At 39.2% G+C, this 10,464-nt stretch overlaps 3 protein-coding genes across 5 annotated transcripts; 2 read left to right on the top strand and 1 right to left on the bottom strand.

The window, feature by feature from the left end:
* The first annotated feature begins 583 nt into the window (after positions 1–583).
* LOC125195685 (AFG1-like ATPase) lies at positions 584–3,651 on the top strand. Of its 3 annotated transcripts, none has more exons than XM_048093842.1 (15): positions 587–787; positions 1,060–1,283; positions 1,360–1,445; positions 1,585–1,685; positions 1,760–1,867; positions 1,931–2,000; positions 2,068–2,154; positions 2,228–2,293; positions 2,369–2,461; positions 2,535–2,591; positions 2,673–2,801; positions 2,875–2,965; positions 3,042–3,130; positions 3,202–3,365; positions 3,457–3,651. In XM_048093842.1, the coding sequence occupies exons 2-15, from the start codon at positions 1,109–1,111 to the stop codon at positions 3,521–3,523; spliced, it is 1,383 nt and encodes a 460-aa protein (XP_047949799.1). In that variant the 5' UTR covers positions 587–787; positions 1,060–1,108; the 3' UTR covers positions 3,524–3,651. The 3 variants fall into 3 exon arrangements, with proteins under 3 accessions (XP_047949801.1, XP_047949799.1, XP_047949800.1); XM_048093843.1 differs by lacking the exon at positions 587–787 and adding an exon at positions 853–912; XM_048093844.1 differs by lacking the exon at positions 3,457–3,651 and having other exon boundaries at positions 584–787; positions 3,047–3,130; positions 3,202–3,342.
* A 104-nt stretch (positions 3,652–3,755) lies between these two features.
* On the bottom strand, positions 3,756–7,078 carry LOC125195686 (5'-deoxynucleotidase HDDC2-like). The gene is made up of 8 exons (XM_048093846.1): positions 6,809–7,078; positions 6,088–6,212; positions 5,962–5,999; positions 5,629–5,739; positions 5,450–5,529; positions 4,849–4,885; positions 4,320–4,361; positions 3,756–4,083 (listed from the first exon to the last, which is right to left on the bottom strand). The coding sequence occupies exons 1-8, from the start codon at positions 7,007–7,009 to the stop codon at positions 4,016–4,018; spliced, it is 702 nt and encodes a 233-aa protein (XP_047949803.1). The 5' UTR covers positions 7,010–7,078; the 3' UTR covers positions 3,756–4,015.
* Positions 7,079–8,685: 1,607 nt separating this feature from the next.
* On the top strand, positions 8,686–10,464 carry LOC125196571 (UDP-glucuronate 4-epimerase 1-like). Its single transcript, XM_048095140.1, has 2 exons — positions 8,686–9,383; positions 9,462–10,464. The coding sequence occupies exons 1-2, from the start codon at positions 8,872–8,874 to the stop codon at positions 10,219–10,221; spliced, it is 1,272 nt and encodes a 423-aa protein (XP_047951097.1). The 5' UTR covers positions 8,686–8,871; the 3' UTR covers positions 10,222–10,464.

The following is a 10,464-nucleotide window of genomic DNA, read 5'->3' as shown; positions in this document are numbered from 1 at the left end:
ATAAAATGATGATTTGGTATTGTTGTAACTGAGGATATTTTATTTCTTTTAAAAGTGAGAGGATAGTGACTGCGTCATGGGTGAATGGGCCCATGGCCCATATTGTGGCCCATTTGCCGTCTGAGATAACGACGTTTAACTGATAAGATTCAACATTCTTTACAACTCCAACACGAATTGCCGTTTACCACTGAAATAAAACTCCCAACTTTTGATAGTAATTTTATGACCAAATTACCCCTGCACCAGCAATTATTTTCATACCGAATTAATACGTAGCTGTCATTATCATTTTGTAAAGACATTGCATATTCTATACTACCATCAACCAATGACCGCTATTTTCATTATAATTTTATTTATTTATTTATGGGCAATTTTGTAAATGGATGTAGTGGATGTAGGTGACATCAAACCATGTCAAAATGAATATTAATTGAATATACACGCATCACTCAACCACTTCACGAGGAGAAAAAAAAAATTAAAGAAGGCTATCAATATGCAATGATGACATGTGTCACAAAATTAAACCTATTAACAAAAGATAAGATGAAACACTATTATTTAAAAAAAAAAACTGAGTTCCATCTTCCAAGTGCTCAGCTCCTCAGATATAGGGGAATTATATACTCTATTTCTCATGTCTCTCTTTTCACATTTTTAAGCACTTCTATTGATTCATTTTTAGGAGAATTACTCTCCATTATTCATACAAGCATTGCATACAGATTATAATTATGTAATGCATGTGCATGTATCTTATTTTGGCATTTTCATCAATCAGGTATATTATTTTTCTCAAGATTTTGAATTTTGTTAAAAATTTAGTGCATAATCATGCCACCTTTTTTCTCTAGGCTAAATTGCCAGGTTTATGACTTGTTTGATTCAATTGTCAGTGTAAAAAATGTAAGATTATCATCTATGTACTAATTTAAAACAAAAATTTGTTTCATGGGCATTTGGAAAGCAATTTCCAACTTGATGGAGTATTGTTTTACAAGATTGATTCTTTTATATGTTGTGATACTCATTCATTGATCTTCTTCACTGCAGTTTCCTTCCCACATCAAAAACTAGTGAATTTTGAGTTTTGCATCAAAAAATGAGAAAAATCATTTGGGCTGCGAGGCATTTGAGGCCAGCTCTTTGGAAGGGAAACATTGGATCAACAAAAAGATTCGATTTTTGCTCTGTATACATAAATCAAAGGGTTTGTGAATGTAAACATCCATTATATGTGGTGTCTCGAGCTCTTTCTGCTAATGCTGCTACTGGAGGTTGTATTCATGATTCAATTGTTTGTGAATTTTTCCTCATAAAAAGATTGAATTTTTATTTTCTTGGATGAATTAGTGGTAGAACTTAGTAGAGATGGACCTCTCATGGAATACGGTCGAAGAATCGCTGCCGGCGAGCTTTTGGATGGAGATGCTTCACAGGTATGTTAACACTAGTGACTAATTTTGGTTCAAGATTGTAAATTTGAGATTAGTATACCATGTTTAAATGCAGAGTGTTTAGAGTATAGGAAGAATCTTGACAAAGTTGAGTGTCTGATTTTGTGCCACTGTGTTGCAGCTAGACACGTTAGGGGAGCTTCAACGGCTATATGATGATCTCGTTGCAAACGCAGGAGCTTCCCGGTTGGATGCATACGCCGCTTCTCAAAGATCTGCGAGGTAGACTATTAATGAGTGTTCATGATCACCATCACATGGATTCATGGCTGATTATTAGTACGTGTATGTTGTAGGAGAAGTTGGTGGTACTCGCCCCGTTTCACGCCTGTGAGAGGACTCTATCTCTACGGAGGAGTGGGAACTGGCAAGACTATGCTGATGGACTTGTTCTATCATCAACTGTAAGGATGTTTATTATTTCTTAATTAGGTAAAGGTATGATTTTCTTAGTTGCATATCCGTAGGCCACGCAGCTGGAGAAAGCGTAGGATCCATTTCCATGACTTCATGCTAAACGTTCACGCCCGTTTGCAGGTATTTACATATGATGTTCCCTTGTTGCATTTCTTGTTACTTATTTACCCTTAATAATCGTTTGCAGAAACATAGAGGAGTTGCAGATCCTCTAGAAATCGTAGGTGGGGAGATCTCAAACGAATCGATCTTGTTATGCCTCGATGAGTTCATGGTGCGAGTTGATCTTGTTGAGCACGTTGCACGCTTCTAACTTAGTGGTTCTGGCCTAACTATTCTCTATATAGGTGACTGATGTAGCCGATGCACTCATCCTAAATCGTCTCTTCACACATTTGTTCAACAACGGCGTTGTAAGTGCTTCCAACATCTCAAGGCCTCTAACCCTTGTCTATACAAGTGATTGTTCAACTAAACACCTTTTGCAGGTTCTGGTTGCTACTTCGAATCGAGCTCCAGATAAGCTCTACGAAGGAGGGCTGCAGAGGGACCTGTTCCTCCCGTTCATTGCCACTCTCAAGGTGCATAAATTGTCTCATTCACTACAAAAAAAATGTAGTACTATTTGATTTCTAAGAATCTGTTTTGATGCAGGAGAGATGTGTAGTTCATCAGATTGGTTCATATCTGGACTACCGCAAAATGACATCGGTACATTTTCCATGTCTTATCGCTAGTAATTTCCTTGCAAAATATATTTCGATACGCATTGATATAAATTGGTTTATGCAGGCAGAGGAAGGCTTCTATTTTGTCGGAAAACATGCGTCGAAGGTTCTTGAACAGAAATTCAGAGAGTTGATAGGCGAAAACGTGGCTGCTCCGGAAGAGGTTGAAGTGGTTATGGGAAGAAAACTGCAGGTCGATCTTGCAAAGCAGCCTACATATATAGTTAAGGTTGTTGCTTATAATGGTGTGGTTTTACACTTGTTAGGTTCCTTTGGGAGCCAACGGCTGCGCCTACTTCCCTTTCGACCAGCTCTGCGATAGGCCCCTCGGAGCTGCAGACTATTTCGGGCTATTCAGTAAGCCGTTTCTTCTTCAAGATTTCCAGTTTATATATGAACTCTTCTAGCAGTTTGAGGTAACAATTTTTCACAGAGAAGTTTCATACACTGGCTGTCGAAGGCGTTCCGATATTCGGGCCAGCAAATAGGACTGCAGCATACCGCTTTGTGACTCTAATTGATGTTAGTCCTTCAACATTGTAAATCATTTGGCTGGTTTTATAGTAGGTCACATGATTTTTTTGTGTTTATAGGTGATGTATGAGAATCGAGCTAGATTATTATGCAGTGCAGAAGGTAGTCCAATGGAACTATTTGAGAAGGTTGTGACAATATCCGATGCTGCTACCACACGCGGCCTTTCTGACGTGTGCGTGGACAACGACTTGGGCTTCGCCAAAGATCGCACCATTAGTAGGTCGGATTTGGAAGGATCGATTTATCTTCTTTTTGATGATTTCAAAAAAAGACTTGTGTCGTTATTATTTTTTGTTTATTTATTGAAATAGGTTGACAGAGATGAACAGCAGAGAGTACTTGGAGCAGCATCACCATCTCCATCCAAACTGCAATTAGCTCATTTATCTTCAACTCCATAAATTGATGTCTCAACCTACTGTTGCCATCAAATCATAGGCTTTGCTATTTGTGACGATGCAATTACTCACTTCGTCCATAAAAAAAATAGTCTCATTTTGGGTGCCCACGAAAAATAGTCTCATTTCAAAAATGAAACTCTCTCATATTTTAAGATTGGAGATTCGAGTTATTACCGATGTAGATAAAGAACCATTATGTAGAACCAAAATGAAGATAAAGAAGATGCCATTCTGCAAAATGATAAAAGCATCATGGCCGATATTTATTTATCCGTATCAGAGAACACAGAAGGAAGTTTTAAAAATGATTCCCAGCTATTATCTATGATCCCAATCTGCATATATTCTGCAAACTCAAATACTAAAATCACTGGTAGTTTGGAAGTGAAAGCTCACGCTCCGCCTACACAGAAAGAAGTGGCCTCAAGATGGGAATGGCATTAGATGAACGATGTTATAAGCTAAGTTGTTAGTGTTTTTTCCTCCTTGATGCTATTTCCAGAGCCCATGCTTTTCCCAGATCTGTTTGGAACTTCCCTGTAGTTACAAGAAAGAGCACTTTGCCATTATGAGTTATGTCCATAGAAATGGCTGGTCTATAAATGACTGAAACTGTTTTGTTCCATTACATATGTCATTATATAGCTATATCGTACTTTGTTATTTTGATCCAAGAACAATGTCCGTGCATGCACCAATGCGGAGAATTTTCTAATTGAGAATGAGTGATACAGCTAGTTTTGACAAAAAGAAATATGGGAATTAGGGTGAACCTGCAGTTGATTCAAAGAACTCTTCCAAATCCTTTCCCTGCTCTGCATATAAGAAAATATTCCAGTTTTGTAAGTTTTTCTGATAACATAACATAAATTGTACAACTATAATTGGATGCAGATACATGACAAAAAATAAGGCAAAGTGCAAGACTACTAGCTACTGAATGCAAAATTGTAAATAGAGCTCAGGGTATATATCTCTCCAGCTTCCATGGTTTATTTGACACACAAGGAGATTGAAAGTAGAATAGTTTTGGGAAGTCATGGCGCTTGACGAGAACACACTGTACACTGATTAAAATCAAACATCTATTTATCCTCAAAAAATGATACATTATGAAGGAAGTATGGCCATCAATGAGTTGTAGCAGGCATCATCTCATGTATGCAATCTCAGAAATTAGCAAGTCACATACTCTAATTGAGATAGGGCATGCAACAGTTCTAAGACGAGCTATATTAAGATCCCATAATCATGAACTTCATGTCAGAAAAATACTTGAATTACTATGGTTTGTTGAATTACCAGTTTCATACTCTAGAGCTTGCAGTATCATCTCCACCTGCGAGTAAGTCCAAATTTGAGATGATTGAAAAAACATAGAACTAAGAAGATAAGCAAGCACTTGCTAAAATTAACAATGATTACTCCCTCCTTCCCAGTCAAAGCAGACAAAGCGAAGTATTTCACACGATTTTATGCAGTGTTGTTTAGTGTGTTAAGTGGAGAGAGAATAAAGTGGAGGGAGTGTCTCCATTTTTAGAAATGTGTCCCTTTGAATGGGACATCCCAAAAAGTAAAATGTGTCATTTTAAGTGGGATGGAGGGAGTACTACTTAATAAATGCAGCAGTTTTAATGTCCAATGGACGCTGCAATCAATGATTGTCGAAATCAAAGGTTTTGTCTTAAAGCTTTTGATACATCACTTCAGCAAAAATAATTAGCTAGTATTTACTTTACTGATAGATGTGGTAAAATTTAATCACAGAAATGCGCCCACTTTGACCACTATTTACTTGTTATAAGCGCACTTTGGAATTCTGAACTGAGCCTTGAGTAAATAACACCATATTGAGGAAATTTCCCATTTCACATAAGAGTCGAGAGATCAGTATACATATTACCTTGTCAAAGTCCTTCACAACTTTAGCTTCCATAGAAGAATTCTCTTCATACTCCATCCATAATTCCTTAATCTCCTGAGCTGCAGCAAACATATTACAGCAGCCAGTAAACTGGTATAAGAGCATGGTATATATTAAGTTCAAAGAGAACAACAATGGTTGACTAAATATTCTCTTACCTCTTTCACCTCCTCCAAGTAGTTCACACATTTTTTGCAATGCTTCTTGCTCGCGTCGGCTCTTTTCTTCCTTTGGAACCCCATCAGAAGGGGTGATATCACCAACTATAGCTATACACCGGAATCAAACATGAAATCTTGCAGTTGATCAGAAACATGCTAAAAAGAGATTTAGATCATCCCACAATACAAAGCAATGTTTGTTAGCCAATCCTTAAAAAGTGTCTTTGTTCCTTCTCCTGAATGCAACCAAAAGCATCCACATTTTCTGATGCTATCTATTCCTAACACATATACATTGTAAATTATAATACTACATACTACATCCCTCACCTTCAGCAATGTCATGCACAATAGCCATTTTTATACACCTGAGATCGAGGAGGTAACAGGTGTAAAAAATTTGAACACGACATACATAATAAAATATATAACTGAAATTCTAAAAAAAAGGCTCACTTCTCACGGTTGACGCTAGGATTGTCAGAAGCTATAAGAGCCATCAATCCCATCCGATACATGTGATCAGCTATCGACTCTGGTTCCTGAACCCCCCTTTTTACCCATCCTGCTCGCTTTGTCGCCTGGTAGGATTGCAAAAGGAGATCATATTTACGCTAATAGTTCCAGTTAAGCAAATTTAGGTGATAAAATGATGCATATAGCAACATATCCATGTAATAGGTAACTCTTCCCTAATCCATGTGTATCTCCTTCAGACTTCATGTTTTGTCTAAAGAAATTCCAACGCTCTACTTCCCTTCTTATCAAATTGAAATCACAATGCAATCTATTTTATTGTTGATTATAAATATCAGATCTATTTGATAATGCATATGCAACATATTCTATAAGAATTTGTATAGAGCAGCAGTCTTTCCAAAATTCCAACACAGCCAGATCATAATAGAGGTAAGCATTCTAATCTACAATGTTTTGACATAGTGAAGAAAGGAGATAGTTCCAATTCCATCATACAATCTACAAATTTGTATAGAGCAGCAGCCTTTCCACCACGGGTAGATCACGATAGAGGTATGCATTCTAATCTACAATGTTTCGACAAAGCGAAGGAAGGAGATAGTTTCGCCACCGGAGTTCCAATCCCAAATTTGGCTGCCAATTACATACAATTTACAAATTTGAGTAGGCATTGATTCAGGAATTCAGAAACGGATACCTTGAGACTGTGACAAAGAGTGAGAAAATCGATGGCGGCGGAAGGGGAAGGGGAAGATGGCGATGACGACGACGACGAAGAAGAAGACGGTTGAGCAGCCATACGCGAAGACCTTGAAGCGGCGGTGCAAAGAGGAGCGAAGCGGAGGTGAGTAGCTGGGATAGAGGATGATAGAATGAATTTGCATATCACTCTGCTCATTTTTCTTTCTTTTTTCTTTCTTCGATTCTGCCTAATTTCTGTTTCCGGAAATATAAAGCAAATTAAATATTTAAATCGAATATAACATCAAATACTCCATCTTTCCCGTCAAACCAAATTTAGGTATGTGATGGTACGCGTAGAATGAACAAATTTAATGATAAATTGAATTTAAAATATTACTACTAGTATACAAAATTAAAGTAATATATTTACGAAAAAAATTCCTGCAAAATTTTTGATTGCCTGCCCGTTATATGTGTGGAGCCAACAATATGGGCCTCCAGAATTTTATAAGTGGGCTGGCCCAAATACAAGCTTCAAGACTCCCTTTATAGCTTAGGATAACTACTTTTCTCTCTTTATTATCTCAGTTATACTATTGCTTTATTTATTTATTTTCTTTCTCTAATATGAGAATTTTATCAATTACACACGTGACCATATTATTTACAAATGAAACTAGGAGTAGTAGTTTTTATGGACTACCCAAAAAATAGTACTTCCCCTTTCCAACTAAGTTAACTCATATTTTTTTTTGGGATATTTCAATTATAATGAGTCATTTCTTTTTGTGATAAAATATAAAATATTTAATCACTCTTGAATTATTCCATCACATATTTTAATCACTCTTTATATTTACTATTAGTTTTCAACACAATTTCTTAATCACTATGCTCAAAAGTTTTGACTCAACTTAGTCGAGATGGAAGGCGTACTTAATTTTTTCCTTTATATTCCTCCGTCCCATAATAAGAGTCACGTTCGGTGTGGGCATGAGTTTTAAAAAAATGTAAAGAATAGTGGGTTAGAAAAGTTAGTGGAATGTGTGACCCACTTTTTATATCGATTTAATAATAAAATGTGATTGAAGCTAGTTAGTAGAATGTATGATCTACTTACCATTTATGGTAAAAGTGACATATGACAAAGGTGACTCTTATCGTGGGACGGAGTGAGTATATGATAATAATGAATTAATTTTATTATACTATACCGATGTTTTATTAAAATTTGATACGTAATAAAAGAGAATATTTAATACTCTCTGCGTCCATGATTTAAAGAACTCTTTTGTCATTTTGGGTTGTACACGATTTATAGAATCATTTACTTTATTCCGTTTTTAGTATGCGGATTTCATATTCCACCAACTTTTTTGGAGAGGATCTCCTTCACCACTTTCCCTACTTCATTCCTAATCCACACTCACAACTTAATAAAATAATCCTATCATCACTTAACCATCACTTACATATTTTAAGATTATTTTATTAAGTTGTGAGGGGTGGATTAGAAATGGAGTAGGAAAAGTGGAGTAGGAAATCTCTTCGACAACTTTTTACACTCGCAATATAAAACTAATACTTTAAATGGGTCTTACCTTCAACTAACTTCTCCTTTTATTTACAAAATCGAATAATTTCTATAAAAAAAAAAAGTCATTATATGTCGCAAGGAGGGAGTAATTTATTGTGCATTAACAAATTAGAATTTATTAGCATGATGAAAAGTAAACCGTACAAATACGAAGCTACCAAATCCATCAAACCTCACAATTGATCTGTCTCTCCAAAATGGGCAAATCCCCAGTGTCCACTCAAAACAGTTTCCACCCTGTTCACGCGTATTCATTTGTGGTCTCCCACTATATATTCCCCTCTCCTCCCCCTTTCCTCCTTAGCAGATGTAACCCAATCTCTCTGCATCTGTTTCCGGATTTGGATCTCTCCTTCTCTCTCAATCATTTCCTCCCTCATTCCATTCGCAGAGAGAGAAGAGACCTCCAATCCAAATCCAAATATCTAATACAATACAGATCCAACCTTGTTTCTGATTGACCAAATAATACGACAGCAATGCCGTCCATGTCCGCGGAGGAGCTCTTCCTCCCCTCCACCCCGGGCAAATTCAAAGACAAATCCCACCGCCATTTCCACCGCTGCTCCTCCTCCACCAGCACCTTATTCCTGTGGGCCCTCTTCCTCCTCGCCCTCACCGCCGCCTACCTCACCTTCCAGCCCTCCGCCACCAGCTACTTCACCACCGGCCCCCACTGGGAGAGCCGCGTCCGCTCCTCCGCCCAGATCCACCGCCCCAACGGCTTCTCCGTCCTCGTCACCGGCGCCGCCGGCTTCGTCGGCTCCCACGTCTCCCTCGCCCTCAAGAAACGCGGCGACGGCGTCGTCGGCCTCGACAACTTCAACCACTACTACGACCCCGCCCTCAAATCCGCCCGCAAAGACCTCCTCTCCTCCCACCACATCTTCATCGTCGACGGCGACATCAACAACGCCAAATTACTCGCCAAGCTCTTCGACATCGCCAAGTTCACCCACGTCATGCACCTCGCCGCCCAGGCCGGCGTCAGGTACTCTTGAACCAAATCTACCTTGTTTGTCATACATATATCTCGGGCACATAACCCTAACCCTGTAATCTGAATCAGGTACGCCATGGAGAATCCCCACTCGTACATCCACAGCAACATCGCCGGCCTCGTCACGCTTCTAGAAGCTTCCAAGTCCGCGAACCCCCAGCCCTCCGTCGTGTGGGCCAGCTCCAGCTCCGTCTACGGCCTCAACGAGAAAGCCCCCTTCTCCGAATCCGACCGCACCGACAAACCCGCCTCCCTCTACGCGGCCACAAAAAAGGCCGGAGAGGAAATCACACACACATACAACCACATCTACGGCCTCTCAATAACCGGCCTACGCTTCTTCACGGTCTACGGCCCGTGGGGGCGCCCCGACATGGCCTACTTCTCCTTCACCCGCGACATCCTCCAAGGCAAACCGATCACGGTATACCGAGGGAAGAACCACGCTGATCTGGCAAGAGACTTCACCTACATCGACGACGTCGTGAAGGGGTGCATCGGATCGTTGGACACGGCGAAGAAGAGCACCGGGTCAGGGGGGAAGAAGCGGGGGCCGGCGCAGTTTAGGATCTTCAACCTCGGCAACACTTCCCCCGTGACGGTGCCGATGATGGTGGGGATATTGGAGAAGCATTTGAAGATAAAAGCGAAGAAGAATGTGCTCGACATGCCTGGAAACGGCGACGTTCCCTTCACGCACGCGAATATAAGCTACGCGCACAAGGAGTTCGGGTACAACCCCACGACCGATTTGCAAACGGGTCTGAAGAAGTTCGTGAAATGGTATTTATCGTATTATGGTTACAATCACGGAAATTCTGTCAACTGATTTTTTTTTTTAAGGAATTTTTTTCCTTTTTTTTTGATAAACGGAATGAACGAGAGAAAAACATGGGAAATGGGCAAAAGGAAGGTAAATACATTCTTTTCTTATCTTCTTCTTTTTGAGGAACTGTGTATGTGTTTTCTTTTTATGTAAAAACCTCATGTGGTTTTCATCAAGCTAAGTTTGTCGGCATCGCTGTTATTTTTAAATTGCAGCATTTTGAGTGGAAAAGAATGTTAATGTGTA

Source organism: Salvia hispanica, chromosome 6 (assembly GCF_023119035.1).
Source record: "Salvia hispanica cultivar TCC Black 2014 chromosome 6, UniMelb_Shisp_WGS_1.0, whole genome shotgun sequence".
NCBI classification, from domain to species: domain Eukaryota; kingdom Viridiplantae; phylum Streptophyta; class Magnoliopsida; order Lamiales; family Lamiaceae; genus Salvia; species Salvia hispanica.
Note: the sequence above shows the minus strand (reverse complement) of the source record. Positions and strands in the feature narration are given on the sequence as shown.